General features: G+C 42.0%; 1 protein-coding gene across 3 annotated transcripts; it reads left to right on the top strand.

Moving 5' to 3' along the window:
- Positions 1–738: 738 nt before the first annotated feature.
- On the top strand, positions 739–9,584 carry LOC123034145 (CCHC-type zinc finger nucleic acid binding protein). 3 transcript variants are annotated; one of them, XM_044451295.1, is made up of 5 exons: positions 739–923; positions 7,332–7,451; positions 7,632–7,724; positions 7,866–8,067; positions 8,449–9,584. In XM_044451295.1, exons 2-5 carry the CDS (start codon positions 7,349–7,351, stop codon positions 8,564–8,566), a joined length of 516 nt encoding a protein of 171 aa, XP_044307230.1. In that variant the 5' UTR covers positions 739–923; positions 7,332–7,348; the 3' UTR covers positions 8,567–9,584. The 3 variants fall into 3 exon arrangements, with proteins under 3 accessions (XP_044307230.1, XP_044307232.1, XP_044307231.1); XM_044451297.1 differs by having other exon boundaries at positions 740–923; positions 7,869–8,067; XM_044451296.1 differs by lacking the exon at positions 739–923 and adding an exon at positions 1,121–1,144.
- The last annotated feature ends 7,040 nt before the right edge of the window (positions 9,585–16,624 follow it).

Consider the following 16,624-nt stretch of genomic DNA (forward strand, 5'->3'; position numbering starts at 1 on the left):
ATGATACACACTCGCAAACCCGAGTTAGCAACATTCAGACTTTACAGTGTACAAGCCCAGTTCTAAGACTAAGACAGTCTTGCTTCCTTGTGGGGCTTGCTTGCGAGTAATGTTAAGAGAACTGGAGCCCCTGAAAGTCTATGCATGTCAACTCAAGAGCAACCTGCACTTAGTTTAATGGCATTTGCTCCCAGGTAAATATGCATCAGATTGCACCGTTGGGGACTACAATTAGAGCATTTAGGAGTAATGTGTGAAAAATGACTTCGAGAAACTGTCGACTAAGATATAGCCCTACATTGGAATAATCTTTTTTACAACTTCGTGGAAGCACCTGCCCAGCTCTCCAAGAAGCCCCGAAACTCGACAACGCTGCTCGTCCCCTGACCGCGTGACACTGACCACGAGGCGCCGCCTTCGCCAGCCCAGGTGCCTCCGCACGGCAGGCCGCGAGTGAGCGAACGCGCGAGCACCTCCTGTGGAAAGGCATGATTGACAGCGCCCGGGAAAGACGCCAGCGCTCGCCCTCTTCCCTCACTCCCGTCTGCTCAACCCCTCCCATCAAGCTCAGACGAGAATGAACGTAGGAGATTCCGGTAGGCGGACACCTCCCCCCTTTCCATGGTGCTGATTGGTCTCTTCCGCTTCTGTCGTCAACGGGCCACGCGGAAGCACCAGAGGGCTGCTATTGGCCCCTCAATCGGGATAGGGAGCCGTGCGCAGATCGGCAGGGAGGGTGCGTGGGGTCGTGTGCAAACCGCGTGTGGCGCAGCCAGCAGGGACTCAACGGCAGCGGGTGGAATTGAGGCTGGTTAAGTAGCTCTCGCGCGCGCGCGCGGAGGGGAGGGGGAGAAGAAGAAGAAAAGTCCATCGCCGCGCGGACAGTCCAGCTTCGGCCAACCACGAACGAAAGCCCAAGAAAGGTAACCGGAGGGAAGGGGCTGGCCTGCGAGTTCGTTAGTTGCGGGGGGGACTTCTTTGGGCGGGGTGGCGAGAGGGAAGGAGGGCGCTGGCTCGTTCCGGCCTACTGCGCGGGAAAACCGCTCACCCTTCTTGGCCCGCTCCCTCCAAGGCAGGCGAGTAGAGGGGAGCAAAGGAGGCCTGTCACGGGCCGCCGTCTTGCGAGAGGACCGCGGCGGTGCAGGTAAGCGGGCAGTCGGGATTACCCGATTCCCGCCTCCTTTGGCGGCGGCGGGGCCTTCGTGGCGTTCGGAAGGGGCAAGGGAGTTCAACTCGTGACGAGACGCACGGACTTTTCGGGGCTCGGTGAAGAAGGCCTCCGCTCGGGAGGAGGGCCTGGGTGTGGATGTTTTGGACGCGGGCAGCTGGAGTTCGGCGCAGGCCGAGTGTCTGGGGGAGCAGAGGCCCTCCCGTAACAGTAGCGCGTCCGTGCGTCCTGAGAGGAAAAGGGAGGCGAGGCGGGCGGACTCGGGGCTGAGGAGGTGGAACTCGAAGACGCGGGTGCGTCTCGGTTTCGCTGGACTGGGGGAAATAAGTCCCGCTGGCGCCACCGCCTTCTCCACGTGCTCGCCCGAGTAACTCGCTGAAGAACCATGGCTGTTAAGGTTTAGCGTCCACGCCGCTCGATAACTGGTGTATGCCTCCCTGCGCTGCTTGACAGTAGTGAGTGTGGTTACTCGACACTCCTAGGTAATACAGCTTCCCCGAACCTAAGTTTCTGAACTCGGCAGGAAGCCCCCTAGACTAAACTGGGCTTTGCTTGTAACCGTAACGTGAAAACTTTAAAGTAAGAAAGTGGTAGACCTACTTTAAGCAGTAACTTGTAATACCGACTGTCTGCCGGGAGAACTTGACAGTGTAAAGCCAGTGCGGTGTAGCGTTGGACCTAGGCTCGGGAGATCCGAGCCCTAGTTCCCAAATGGCCATGAAATTTACTGGGTGACCTTGGGGACCCACTTTCAGTCTAAATCTCATTGGGTTTGTTCTGTGGATAAAATGGAGAGGAGGAGGACTGTGAAACCACCTTGGGTTCTTTGCATGAGGAGAAAGGCAGGATATAAACGTAATTATAATTTTAAAAGCATAATAGTGACAATCAAGATCATTATTGCAATATTCTGTGTGCTCTGAGTTCATTATAGTTTTCAGTGGGTAGGCTGAGGAAGGCTTGAAATTAGCTGAGTTGTCACTAATGATTGAAGTCTGGGGAAAAAAATACAAAGCAATGTGATGTGGTATTAGAGAATAATTGCCCTGAATCCTCAGAACCAAATGCCATATAACCTTTTGAATTTGGCTGCAAGGGTTCTCTCATGTTTTACCTAAAATATTCTTTTTATTATTACCATAATTGCATTGGATTTATATCTCTTTTGCATGAAACCCAAGTTAGCTTCCGTATTTCACCACATCTTTATTTTATCCTCACAACAGCAACCCTTTGAGGTGGGTTAGGCTGTGAGTGAGTGGCCCAAAGTCACCCACTGAGCTTCATTGCTGGGTATGGATAAGAACCAGGATCTCCCAAATTCCCAGTGTAATACTCTTAACTACCATGGCACAGTTTGGTGGACTGCAGGTCTTCTGAAAGCAAAATGATGATGCACTTAGTTGTATGTTGCTCTTGTAGCTTATGTTACTCATGAAAGTGTGTTCAAGCAGGCTTCTTCCCACAAAATCTTATACTACAATGAATACATTGATTTCTAATCAAGGAGTTTGCATTTAGGCTCCTGTGCATATTCAGTGTGTTCAGTTTACAGCTCTCGGTGTGCTCCAGCCAGACCTTTCATAAAGGTCTACACATGAGTAGAAGAGTTAGGTTATAGGAGAGCAGCTGCATTTTCAATATGATAAAAACTGTCGCTTTCTGTATCACAGAGAAGGTAATTTGAAGTCAAGGTGTTGTGTTGCAATGGACTGCATGTGGTTAATAGTGTGGTTACTTGTGGTTGGCTCAGATAAATGATAGGGTTGAATGGTAGTACAAAAAGTTGCCCAACAAGTTTGTCAGACTAGATCAGGCTAAAATATAATTGATCATTTCCCATGGTGATTATCCTCATTGACCTGCTAAGGGTGCAGTCCTGTGCATGTGTAGACAGAACAAAGCCTACAACTCCCAGCATGCCCCAGCTAGCATTCTGGGAGCTGTTGGCCTTTTTCTTTTGAAACTTGTATAGGATTCTGCCTCGTGTCCTGGTAGCTTTTGACGGATTATGAGCTTCTAGACAGCATCATGGGGGGAGAAGCATTGTGGTCTTTTATCAAGGTAACTGATGAGGACCACAGCTGGTCACCTTTATAAATGTCTTTGCATCTAGTAACATTGCAGCATCAAGTGCTTGTGGACAATTGTCCTAACTTTTATGATGCTATTACTTATTCTTTTTATATGCATTTTGGAAACAGGAGTATTGCCTAAGTTAAAAAAGCTGGTGTGTTGTCTAGTAGCTCTCACTGGGAAAGTGTCAAGAACCTTTTCTGAATAAATAATTTTAAAATTATAAGATCACTTTCCATTTGGGCTGAATCTTGATTATTTTAGTGCCAGTGATTTCTAGGTTGGTTAATCTGGGTGGAATGTGCCATTGTGGCCTGTAGAAAAAAGACTGCAAATAATGGCTTTGTAATGCAAACATATATTTTATTGGAAATGTTCCTAATGGGCAGAGAGAGAACAGTGGCTAGAACAACCTTTCTGTGGGAGTATATGAAGATGTGTCATAAAGCTTGAATATACCCATATCATACTTTGCTGTATCCTTAGGAGAGGGTTCAGGGGGTGGCCAAGAAGTCACAAATGCTGTAACCATGGTAATGCCTATCTTTCAGATAGCATCCCTTCAACTTTCTTTACACTGTGCACTGGAGGCATTCTTGAGTGCTTCCATAGCTTAAATTTGGAAAGAAGACACTGTCCCTCCTTTCTGTTCTTTGTGTGTGCCAAAGGACTTGGAAAAGAAGCATGATTCCTGGATGATTTCTAGGACCAGTAATGATTCAAGAATGAAAAGCTATGGCTTCCTAGAATCGGTGTATAACCCATAATGTGTTGTGTCTTTCTTTTTCTTTCTTAGCAATATACAGCAGCTTTACAAGGCATAAAACTTGCCTTCCTTTCATACCTTACTCCTATTGAAATGATTGTACACACCACCCTTTCTCAGCTTTCCTTGTTTTCTAGAATCCACATCTATCAGTCTTCTACTAATTCATTCATTAGTGCAGGTGGAGGAATTTGGTGGAAAGTAAATAGGCTGTGCTTGATAGAATCTGTACACACTTAACCCATGTGGTTTCTGAGGTGTGGAGGAAGAAATAAAGCAAAACTCTTCACTTATGCAAGTTTATATAGCTTTGCTATCAGTTGCTAATAAACCAAATTCTTCCCTATCCCACAATTGTTTATAAGTTTGCTAACCATAGCTTTCTGACTTGGAGTTGGGAGTTTAAATGTTCATCTGTTTTCTGTTCTGTCTTTATTCCATGCCAAGGAAAGAGTAGTCTGGGGTAGACCTACTTAGAACTATGTGCAACAGGCCTGGAAATGAATGGTTAAGAATGAGAAGTGATCAGCACAGCTCCTCCTTGGACATAGTAGCTGTATAGCAGTGTAGAACTTTGAGGAGCTGCTGATGGGTGGGAAGAAATTAAAGTAAAAGCTTATTGTTCAAGGATTTCCCTATCCATGCTATGCTTTCAAAAACATTGCAAATGTGTGAGAACAAATAGTCAGTGAGATTGTCTGTGGCTGAATGGTGCTGAGAAAGAGAAGAAACTAGAATAAATAGAATGTCAGGAGTTACAGGAATTAGAGCCCTGTAGAAAGAGTGAAGTGAGGCAGCAGAGAGAGAAATGAGGGCCTGAGAGGTATACCTGAGGAAGCAGGGGCCAACAAGGAGGAAAGTGGGGCAGGACCAGTAGGCAAAGAAATTGGTTTTGACATTGAGGTTAGCTGCAGTCTGTCCTTATGGTCTTGTTTACATACACATTTTCGCAGCCAGATGCCTGCCAAATGGTAAATATGTGTATCCTTGGATTCCCATAAGATGCAGCGGATTACTTGATAGCCCACTGCATGCATGACAATCTAGCTATAAATAACTGAAACATCTCTGAAAAAGTGTTGGGAATAGTTACAAAGTTCTGATTCTTATGAACAGGACTGTTCATTCCTCAAGTAACTTCATATGCTAATCATCACCTGTAATAAGATTCTATTTGTGTGGTGGAATAGGGAAGCTTGAAAATGCTTCTGCTTAAGTGCAGTCATGCAGTTTCCTATTCTGAGTAATTGACATAGTTCTAGCCAGGTATCTATTATCAACTATTTTGTGGAACTAAAAGTACACAAATCAGTTAAAACAGTGCTGTGCTTCTAAAACCAAAATACATTGCAAGTTTTCTGATGCTAGAAATAGTCAAGCCATACATGGAATTTTTGGTTCATTAAAAAGTGAAAGAATCCTATTTGGTATCATTTGTTTGATGTTTGCTTACCTTTTAGTGGCTTAGTAGCATAATACCTTTGGAACCAGAAAACTTGAATCAGGATGTGTTTGAACATGTATGAGTGAGGCAGCTTATTGGGGGTATCTGTCCTTAAGATATGTATCAGTTATACTTTGGAGCTGGCTCGTTCCTTGGCCTAAAAGAACCTATGACACTAGCAGGCTGGGATTTAAACAATTGCATATAAAGTGTGTGGACAGCTGACTAGTAGAGCAAAAGAAGTACATGAGTGTCTCACAGTGAAGCTCCCGTTAAGTATCAGAACTTTTAGGGGAAATGCACTGGAGAATCAGACTGCAAAGAAGTAGCAGAAAGATTTAGGATCCCACACTCTTTTAAATTCTTTTTATTAATGACCTCCCTATTTTATAAATGATTGCTTGAAACTACGTCTGTTTGAGCTTTAATTCTGTGGTGCTGGGTTAAACTGTTAGAGCTTAACTTGTTCATTTGTCCAATTTGGAAACAGCTTTTTAAAAAACTAGAATGCATTGCTCTAGTTGAATGTTAGGAGGTTTTTGTTTGTTTTAACAAAGGGCATGGAGTTGATGCCAGTATTTTCATGAGAATTTACCCTTTAGAATCCTTTATTGACAGTGAGTGATGCATGTGATCATCCTCTAGATGTCCTGTGCATATTTCCAAGAATAGTTTTTAACATTTTGATCTTTGTTCTTTACCTTAATGGACCACCATTTCTTAAGAAACCTGATAACTTGAATTAAGCAAAGGATCAACTTGTGACTTAGATCTATGTTGGAGTGAAGCAATGGTCTCTAGGCGCTAACCCTCTTTCTGAGGTAAACAAGCTTTGGCAGAGCCTGCCACCCCCATTCCTGGTATTAGTGCATATGCAGATAAATTACAATGAATATCTGGAAGAGAATCTTAACAAAGACAGGTTTAGTGTTAACCTCCATTATAAGATATAAAGTACTTGTAAGCTGTCTTGAGTTCAATTTTTTGTTAGAAAAGTGGGGTACAAATCAGATAAATAAAGGATCCTTGGCTTATGCAGAAAAAAGCAGCTGAGGTACATAGCACAGGGAGTAGGGAGTTGTGAATCAGAGCTTCAAATCGGGCTTGGTTGAGTCTAACAGGCTGATAAATGCTTCTTTGTCTAGTGCTTCTGCTTCAGTGAAGCTTTCATATAGGCCAAGGTTGGAAAATGATGAACTGCACTTCCCATCAGACCCAGCCAACATGGCTGATACTCAGGAATTTTGTGAATTGTAATTCAACATCTGGAAGGCTGCAAGTCTTGGGGTCTTGCATACGGGTCTTGCATACAGGTCTTGGGGCCTCCTATGTTGATCAGTAAGCCTAACAGGTACCTTCAGATCCCTCTACATTCTTGGTTTCATTGGTGGGCGAGTCAAGCGTCACAAATTAAAACATCACAAATATTGTAATTGTGGGATAATTGTTAGAGGTCAGTATAACCTAAAATCCAAGATTTAATAGCAACTGTTGCTGTAATTTGAGGTGGATGACTTTCCAGTTCACATATCTGTATCTGCTGCAATCACATCTTGTATGTGAGAACAGGAAGGTTCTTAAAGTTTAATGATTCAAGTTGTTATTTAATGATTAGTAATATGTTCTTTCTAATTGACCATAGCTAAGCAGCTGCAGTTACTGTAATCATCTCCTATCTAGATGTACAATGTTCCTGTCTAGCATCTTATATTTTGCCATGAATTTCAGGTTGATTAATCCCATAACACAAAATAAAACCATTGTTTGCAGATGGGCAGAAAGCATTTGGGTCTGCAAAATTAAATATTATAAAAAAGCATAAATATTTTTATGTGACTGCTTCAGTACATTATTCTAATTATTTTTTCTTAACTTAGGTAACCTAACTGCAGCAATGAGTAGTAACGAGTGCTTCAAGTGTGGGCGTACTGGCCACTGGGCTCGGGAGTGCCCTACAGGAATTGGTCGTGGCCGTGGAATGCGAAGCCGTGGCAGAGGTAGCTCCCCCGTCAAAATTTGAGTTTAATATTTGTGTTCTGTTCACCTACTTATTCTCCTGCTTATAGCAATTGAGAGTGTGCAAGAATTTGCTTTACATTTTTGTCTTATTGTGGGTTTTAAACTGATACGTTTAGTAACTCTATTGTATTGCTAAATGGCTTTGCCTTTTCAAACAGGCTTCCAGTTTATGTCTTCATCACTCCCGGACATCTGTTACCGCTGTGGTGAGTCTGGTCATCTTGCCAAGGATTGTGATCTTCAGGAGGATGGTAAGTATTAATAAACTTCAGAGAGCAAAAATAAGAAAAATATTACTAGCTAATTATGTGACTTAAGCTTTGTATTACATACATGTCCTGTAGTGTCATCAAGGTTTTATAGTCTTGTTTGTTTCCTTTTTCTTATTGTGGAAGCCTGCTATAACTGCGGTAGAGGTGGCCATATTGCGAAGGACTGCAAGGAGCCCAAGAGAGAGAGAGAGCAGTGCTGCTACAACTGTGGGAAACCTGGTCACTTGGCTCGTGATTGTGACCATGCAGATGAGCAAAAGTGCTATTCTTGTGGGGAGTTTGGACACATCCAAAAGGACTGCACCAAAGTGAAATGCTATAGGTAAAAAAAGTCTAAAAACAACACAGGCAAACACTAGTCCTGCTACACTAATTTAACTTTAACCTGCAACAGGGTGGGGACATCTACATTGTCAGACTCCCTACTTCCTTCAACCGCAGCCTTTGGTCAGGGATGAGGGAGATGAACTCTGGTAACATTAAGAGAGCATATAGGTTCTCTCATCTTGATCCTGAAATCTATTTCTAATCAAAAGTATGCAGGCAGCGTTAACCATAAGCATTCTTATGTGACAGTTTTTACACTCTCACAGAATGTCATTTCTTTTAGCATCCCATAAAATTATCCCTTTGTGTAATGTTATCCACAAGATCCAAAATAGGACATTTCAGTGGGCTGAAGTTGTATTCTGTCTTATTTCAGGTGTGGTGAAACTGGCCATGTAGCCATCAACTGCAGCAAGACTAGCGAAGTCAACTGCTATCGTTGTGGCGAGTCAGGACACCTTGCACGGGAATGCACAATTGAGGCTACAGCTTAACTGTTTTCCTTTGTCGCCCCTCCTTTTTCTGATTGATGGTTGTATTATTTTTCTCTGAATCCTCTTCACTGGCCAAAGGTTGGCAGACAGAGGCTATTCCCAGGCCAGTGAGCTTTACTTGCTGTGTAAAAGGAGGAAAGGGGTGGAAAAATCGACTTTCTGCATTTAACTACAAAAATGTTTATGTTTAGTTTGGTAGAGGTGTTATGTATAATGCTTTGTTAAAGAACCCCCTTTCCGTGCCACTGGTGAATAGGGATGGATAAGTGGAAAGAGTTAAGTCAGACCAGCAAAGCCTCCCTGGGTTCCATGGAAGTGATCGTATGCAGGAGGAAAACAAACTGGAAGTGTCTGAACTTCCACAGTAACTAATTTTATTACAATAATGGCCTTGGATTGTCTGACCTCAGTAACAGTAATAACACCGAGTATATCAGGCCTTACCTAGAGCATATAGCTAAGTGGGATAAACAAACAATGCACATGCCTGTTAATGGCCATGAGAGTGAGGGAGAAATCGAGAATTGAAGTAACAGTGAAACAATAAATGAATGTCTAATATGAGATAACAAGGTAATGGGAAACAAATATTACAAACTAAATCAAACCCAGAACATCAGTTCTTAGAGCATACACAATTTGGAGCTATTCAGGACTTGCAAAGAAATGCATTTTCACAGAAATCAAGATGTTATTTTTGTATACTATATCACTTAGACAACTGTTGAGTTTCATTTGCTTGTAATCAGTTTTTAAAGTAAGATGGTAAAAGGAACTGAAGTCCTAGAATATAGAAATGTAATTTTAAACTATCAATAAAGCTGGAGGAGGAAGGGGAGTTTGGCTGAAGTTTTTTGTTTGGGGTTTATTTTTCAGGTACACAATGCAAAATAACATTAGAGACAAATATGGAAGAATAAAAGCTGAACATTAACTGTTGTACCACAAATGTATTATACAAAGTTAATTCCTGTATCATTTAAACTGTAGAATTGTCAAATACATCACTTCAGCAGCACTATTTGCATTCTTTTTTTCCTGACTAGATCGAGCACAGCAGTATTAGAGGGAAGCCTGGTGACTTAAAGATATTACAAAGTTACCTATTACCCAGAGAAAGGTGAGATCAGTAGGCCATATCATATTTCTAAACCTTTCTCCCCAATAGTGGTATTGGACAGAAAAAGATTAGGGTCTGGAAGGGGGATAGTAATAAGAGTATTGGAAAGGAGTGTGCAAGACAGGAAAAAAAGCAGCGCCTTGCCTTTAAGCAACCACAGGTCCAGCAATAAAGGGGTAACTGATGAGCATTGTTTACAAGCGCCTTTCTAGTTTCTGGTACAGTGGAGGTTTACATCAAATCAGTACACATGTACATTAAAGCAAAACTACATAGAACTTGTAATCTCTCCCCCACCCCCAATCCTTTGCTCTTGCATGCAAAGGATTAAAATAAAAAGAATGGAACTTCATAATGGAGGTACCAGCATGAAGGTAAGTCTTGCTTGTGTGCTTAGATCTTTCTAGAGGAGTGTAAATAGAGCCTGCTGAACTCATTATGTAGGAGCCTAAATTGCAGATTTCCCAATAGTGGAAGAAACTATGCTGATGCACTCTTTTGGGGTTCTCAGTGATTGATGTTGGAGTCAATTTTGAGGAGGAAGTATGTTAGCACCTGGCGAGTCATGCAGACTCCTCTAGCTTTACTACTAGGCGGCAGTCCACCATCAAACAATGGAAAAGTGGAGGGAGAGTATGAATTAGTAGCCATTACTAAGCTCTGAGCAGAAAGATTCATAACTGCTACTTTGGTATATCTGACATTTGAGTTCTTTCTACTTTTAACTACTTGGAGCACTAACATTACCAATATTGTATCTGAAAGACAAACATGGAGGTGTAAAACCATCAGATCTCTCATCTAAACACAGGTTCACTTAACCACAGTATGTATACTAATATGCTACTAGAACCAGCAGCTCTCCAAAGAAATAATGCATCTAATGAGATTTTCCTGACTTAATTACCTGGGAGTACTGAAGTAAGAATGTAGTTAGTTTGTATTTTTATCTTGAAGATAAATGAGGATGTGTGTAAACTTGGCTATGGATATGCATGCAAGATCTTAAGTTATGCTCCTACAGGTAATAGCACATAAAACAGAAAAGGGGATGCAGAGTGGGACGCTATCCTTTATAAATGCAAGCTCTCCTGAAAATAAGATACAGTTGCAAAAGTTTTCTTGGGTTCAAATAACCTGTTCCTGGAGCTGAAGATTGGGGTGTACTGAAACTTTAGGATGAAGGTTGTTTAGAAAGAAGGTTGCAGCGGGTCTCTGCCTTGGCAATATATCTGTCCAGGTAGCTAGACTGCAAAGTCTAGGCAAAAAGATGAGTCTCAAATGGCAGGCAAACTGCCAGGCCTGGTGCCAGTTCTGGGGCTTGTAAGGGCCAAGAGAGGCAGTGGGTCTAGCTGTGCTTGTCCAGGATAGGTGGGCATGAAATTCTAAAGTCTACTGTGATCTTCAAAACGGATTGGGTTCCTCCCAAGGGTGGAAGAGTCCAGAAGACCAAGATGGTTTCATTAGCATGGTCCCAATATGCTGCTGACCAACAACTATGATTAAAAAACACAAATCATATAAAAAGTATCCACCCAGCCTATTTAAAGTTCAATTTACCTAGATTAAATATCAAAGGCTTGTCAAACCTTGTTTACAAAATCATGAGGCAGAAAAAATGGTATATTTCCCCTCTGTGTGCTGGTGGGATTAGTTTACCTCAGGAAGCACATTGTGGACATATAAACAAAGGCAGATGACCTGTTGCTGAGGGTATTAAACCACTTGTAACCCATGGTCTCTATGGTTCTAGGTGGCTTGTTAACCCACAGCAACAAGCCACCATTCTGGATTTTACATGACACCAGCTTGTGCTGCTAGGAAGATTCCTGCCAGCGCACACAATAAACCAACATTTGTCCTCTGTGCTTGTATGAACATGCCCTCTGTTACATCTCCACAACTAGAATCTCCAATGGTGGTCGTACTGAGAAAGTATTTTCTAGAATACAAAAAGCTGGTCTTTCATACATCATAATAACTATACGCATTGGATGGTTTGGAACTGACTGGATTTGCATGACACAACCATCTGTCATGGATGGCTAGTCAATATTGTCATGCAAACCCAGGCACAGTTCCACAGTGTGACTTGTTTGAGGGCAACAAGTCAACCTGACAGCCCATTGCTTGTCCTTAGTTGTTCCACTCACAATTGGATGTTAGGTTTTCCAAACTCAGGTGATTAGCCCCATCATGGGTTCAGGAAAATAGCAACTAATTTGTTAAGTGCAGGAGAAAGCACTTGCTGCTCTTTCCAGGTGTGCTCTGGCACCTGCTAATGCCAGCCACACCAAAAGTGCCAAAGCAGCAGTTGAGGGCAGCTGGCGCTGGCTTTTACCCACCCCTGCAGCAACTGTAAACAGTTGTGGGTCTGCTGTGGCTTTTTGCCGTTTAACTCTCTTCTCTGCAGATTGCAAAAGCCAGTTCCCTGGCTGATTTTCACAATCCCCATTTTGACACCTATGACTAGTCCCTTCAGACTTCCCCAGCAGCACCTTGGTGGGGGATCCCCATTCTTGCCAAACATGTTTTTTAAACCCTAACCTAATTTTTGCAAGTATTTCCAAAAATATACAATTTTTTATCTCTGCTTGTGTAGCTGTGGACATGTGCAGGTGTGGGGATGGGGAGCCTCAGGAGAACAATGCATAGTGTACCTGCTGGCAGAGTCCAACTAGGCAATCCTAGGCATTGTCCCAACCAGCTGGCAAGTAAGTCTCTTAGCTTACCATGGCTGCCAAAAGTCAAGCTCCATTTTGCACTTTGATTGAGAAAGGGATAAAACTGCCAGGAAACTACACAGGAATATGCAGTTGGGGGGTGGGGGTCAAGCCTATATTTCTTTACTGTAGCCTGCCCAAATCTGGTATCCTCCATATAGTTTGAACTACAACTTCCAGCATGCTGAGAGGGCACCAAGTTGGGGAAGGCTGATTTACATGAATATTTAATTTTTTATTTATTCATTTAAAACTTTTTTAGACCATCCCTTACCAAAGTCTCAGGATGGTTTAACAGTAAGACAAAATATAAAACACAGCACAAACATAAAACAGAATTTTAGTAGTCATCACAAACATGTAAGCACAAGGGCTAACACTATGTCCCTGTGCTGCTTGTTTTTCTGTGCATTTGCAGGTTTCATGGTTACCACTGGTGGTATCATTGCTGTTAAACTGTTCCCATGACCCACTGTAATTTACTAGAAAATTATAGTGCATTGGTAAAAGTACTCCATTTGTTTAAGGAAATGAACCCTATCATCAGAGGAAATTTTCTTCAGGAAAAAAGATCAGATTTATGGTTAAGCTTTGGTGAGAATCTGGTATTTGCTATGGTGACTTGAGAGCTTCAGCTATGAGGCAGTATACAAATGAAATAACTACTTGTAGTACTAGCCTGAACTATTTGCAGCTTTCTGATCTGCAGGCATCTTTCACATTGGATACATGCACCTAATAATTTTCCTTACTAGTAGAGGCATGGGGTTCCACACAACATTTAAGGCTTGAACTTTGAAGTGTGCAATCCTATACATGTTAATACAAAAAAAAGTCCTACAGTTCGCAGTATTTGCCAGCTGGCAATGTAGGATTTTTTTCCCTTTAAGATGCATATTACATTCTAAGGTAGTGGAAAGACAGCTGTATAGTACAGAAACTCATTCCGACAATTAACTGTTCACTGCAGTTAAACTTAATACATGCAAGACTTCCAGAAATACTGAAGATCACGAACATTTACACAACTGGTTACCAATCCTTAACTGATTTCAACAGCCATAGGTATGCTTGACTGCACTGGATCAGGCCACACAATGTCCAACACTGTGTACTCAGTGGTACTCATGAGTAAACATGCTTATGAACATGTAGTAAAAATGCCTCATTAAACCAAAAGTGTATAAGGATGCATGTTTATCACAGCTTGTCTAGATACACTCCTGGAAGGCAACATAAGGAATATCATTCATTTGGGATTGGCTCCCCAACTCCTGTAGTTCTATTTTACATCCATCAGATGGCAGAAGAAAGTAAATGTTGGTGGAGCTGATCCATAGGAAAGATCTCTAGCACCGACTCTTGCAAGCTAAAAAGTAACTGAGCTCAGTGAAACTGAAAAACAGAACCAATAAGTTCTCTGGAAGGACAAAAATAAATGAGTTGAAGTTCCTGGCTTTAGGTGAGTAAGGAGAGATGGTCACAGATGCAAGCAGAACACACCACCTTCTCATGCATAGATTTGAAAAAATATACTAATTGCAAAATACCAACAGATCTATTTTTGTGTAAGCTTCTGTGGACAACAGACCCCTTGAACAGATGCATTGCAACAGCCATAGTCCACGAAACTTTATACTGGTGTTTAAGGTGCACTGTTGCCTTGTTTGTTGCAACAACTACTAGAAAGTGTTCAAATGAATTTTAGTAACCATATAGAACTCTTCTCAAAGTACTTCAACCTTACCTTGGATTGTTAGTGGCTACAGCAATTGTGGAAAATTGAACATTATTATTGCTATTCCATTACATCTATACCCCATCTTTCTTTCTTTTGCAAGGAACCCAAGCTGGCTTATAAGCATCTCTTCCTCTCCATTTTCTCATCACAAGAATGACCAGTCTGTGAGGCAGGTTGGGCTGTGTGTCTGTGACTGGCTCTGTCAGCCAGTTGAACTCCATGGCTAAGTGAGGACCAGTACCCAGATCTCCTGGGCCCCCACTCCAACACTTTACTATGCCAAAATGCAGAGAAGGACAGGCATAAGCATAGGCCTTGCTGCAGCAGAAGCACCTCTAGAAGCAGGCTGATGCTTGAAAGCTCTTTCAGCATGGTTGTACTTCTCTCTCCAGCAAAAATTCTAGCGCACTTCTCTCTGTTTGGCTGCACTAGGGAGCTGTATGGCTAATGAGGCATGTCAGAAATCAAATAAATAAATGGGAAGCTGGAGCCTTGAAATGTTATTCAGAATAGGCCTACAAAAATAAATGGGCATACTGGATCATCTTAATGTGCTCGGTTCTGTATCTTAAGCAGATTACTCTTCTTTATCTAGTTATCTTTTAAAAATCCTGCAAGCACTCTAAAATAAGACTCAAGATGCTCTACTGCATTTCTGCTAGCCACTTTTTTAAAAAATAAGCCTGTATATTGTAGTTGTCACTAAGAAAACAGATCAGTTTGAAGAGGGGCTCCTAAGTTCCTGTCCAGTTGGTAACTTAGTTTTACTCCTTCCTCCCAAATGGAAGAAGAGTTCAGGCAAAACTATTTCTTATTTAATTCCTGTTCTCAAGCCTGCAGGAAATCAAAGATTCAGACTTTTAGCCTGGCAATGATTAGGCAGCAACTTTCTCCCTCCCAGTTGGGGTGCATGTGCCTCAGTTCTTCATTCCATACTTGATAGTGCCCTGTGCCATTTGGTAGGGGTCCTTCTCCTGGGTATGGGAGTATATGAGATGAGGTGGCTTCTTGTAGGGTGGGTACACTCCTGCTCTGTATTCTTTTTCAGATAGCTTGGCACACCCTGCACCAAAGAATGCATGGGGTTGGATGCAATTCAATGCCATTTCACAAGGGCCACTCTCCTGAACATTTGTGTCTATCATTTGGGATTGTCCAAACCTTACTGTGAAGGTCATATTTGAGTTCCTAATTTGTAATTGCCATCTGAATTTGTAATTGTCATCACACATGAATTCATCTGCACTAAAATGGCCATGTTGATAAGTGAGACTGACTGTTTATCCTGAAAGGGCCAGGCTCCTGGTCATAGAAATACAGGGTAGCCAAAGGTTATTTTGGGGTGCAGCCACATATATACCTGAGCTCTTCTCTTATTTGCTTATTGACCTCTGTTTTGAACATTCAGGAAATAAAGGAACTGGGAACTTACCACCAACTTTAGCATTGCTATAGCTCAGTTGTTGGTAAGGTAAGAGGAGGAAAAAACAGGGAAAAAGTTAAAAGCAGACATTAGTATCTGAATTTGTTTTGTTCACAAATAATTTATAACATATTTACATTTCCACAGTAAAGAAATAGCCTTTATTAGGACCACTAAAAATCCACAAAATATTAAGCAAGTTTTGAGTTCTGCAGAACACTTCTCTGCAGTTCTGTAATACTGCAGGTGTTAAATTGGAACCGTAGTGGGAGAGGTAAAGTTGTGCATGTTGTGATTGTTCCTCAAGTCTGGTTTGACAGCCAGTGTGGCATGGGGGCCAGAGTGCCAGTCTGGGACTCAGGGGATCTGGGTTCTAGTCCCTACTCAGCAGTGAAGCTCACTGGTTAACCTTGGGCCAGTCACTCACTCTCAGTCTAACCTATCTCACAGGGCTGTTGTTGTGAAGATAAAATGGAGTGAAGGAGCATATGTAATCTGCCTTGGGTTCCTTGCAAAAGGAAGAAAGATTTGATATAAACTTAGTGTGATGGTAATAACAACTTTATGCTGGAATGCAGCAAAATGTTTCAGAAGCTACCTGTGCCTCCTTTATTCCTCCTTGTGGCATCTTAAAAAGTAACGAACTTATTTCACTGTAAGCTTTCATGGACTATAGCACACTTTATCAGAGGTCCACAAATAGTCTACAAATGCTTGGGCCAGAATAAACAAGTGAACCTTCAAGGTGCTACAAGAAGTGCAAAAGAGTGGCTCATATAAGGGGATGTAGAATTGCAGAACAAGCCCTTCCTGATCTATCACTAGAAACACAAATATACACTGGCTAATGGAGAAACCAAATAATTTCAGGTCAATCTATGCTTTATGGACTACAGCAAACTGACGGTGAGAATCACAAGAAACTATGATGGTAGTTTCTTTGATGAAACTTGATTGTCCTGATGTGTAACCTGTTATCACTGGACTAGGAACTACTGTTAGGACAGAATATGGAAAAACAGAACTTTCCCTAGAAGCAAAAATGACCAAA

The sequence above is a fragment of the Varanus komodoensis genome, unplaced genomic scaffold (assembly GCF_004798865.1).
Source record: "Varanus komodoensis strain SLA01 unplaced genomic scaffold, ASM479886v1 scaffold6_2, whole genome shotgun sequence".
Taxonomy (NCBI): Eukaryota; Metazoa; Chordata; class Lepidosauria; order Squamata; family Varanidae; genus Varanus; species Varanus komodoensis.

What these genes read in the sequence shown, in the direction of transcription:
- LOC123034145 (XM_044451295.1), top strand. Translation starts at nt 7,349, where the DNA reads ATGAGTAGTAACGAGTGCTTCAAGTGTGGGCGTACTGGCCACTGGGCT. An exon ending in TTGTGATCTTCAGGAGGATG is followed by an intron (nt 7,725 to 7,865) that starts GTAAGTATTAAT and finishes TTCTTATTGTGG; the next exon opens with AAGCCTGCTATAACTGCGGT. An exon ending in ACCAAAGTGAAATGCTATAG is followed by an intron (nt 8,068 to 8,448) that starts GTAAAAAAAGTC and finishes GTCTTATTTCAG; the next exon opens with GTGTGGTGAAACTGGCCATG.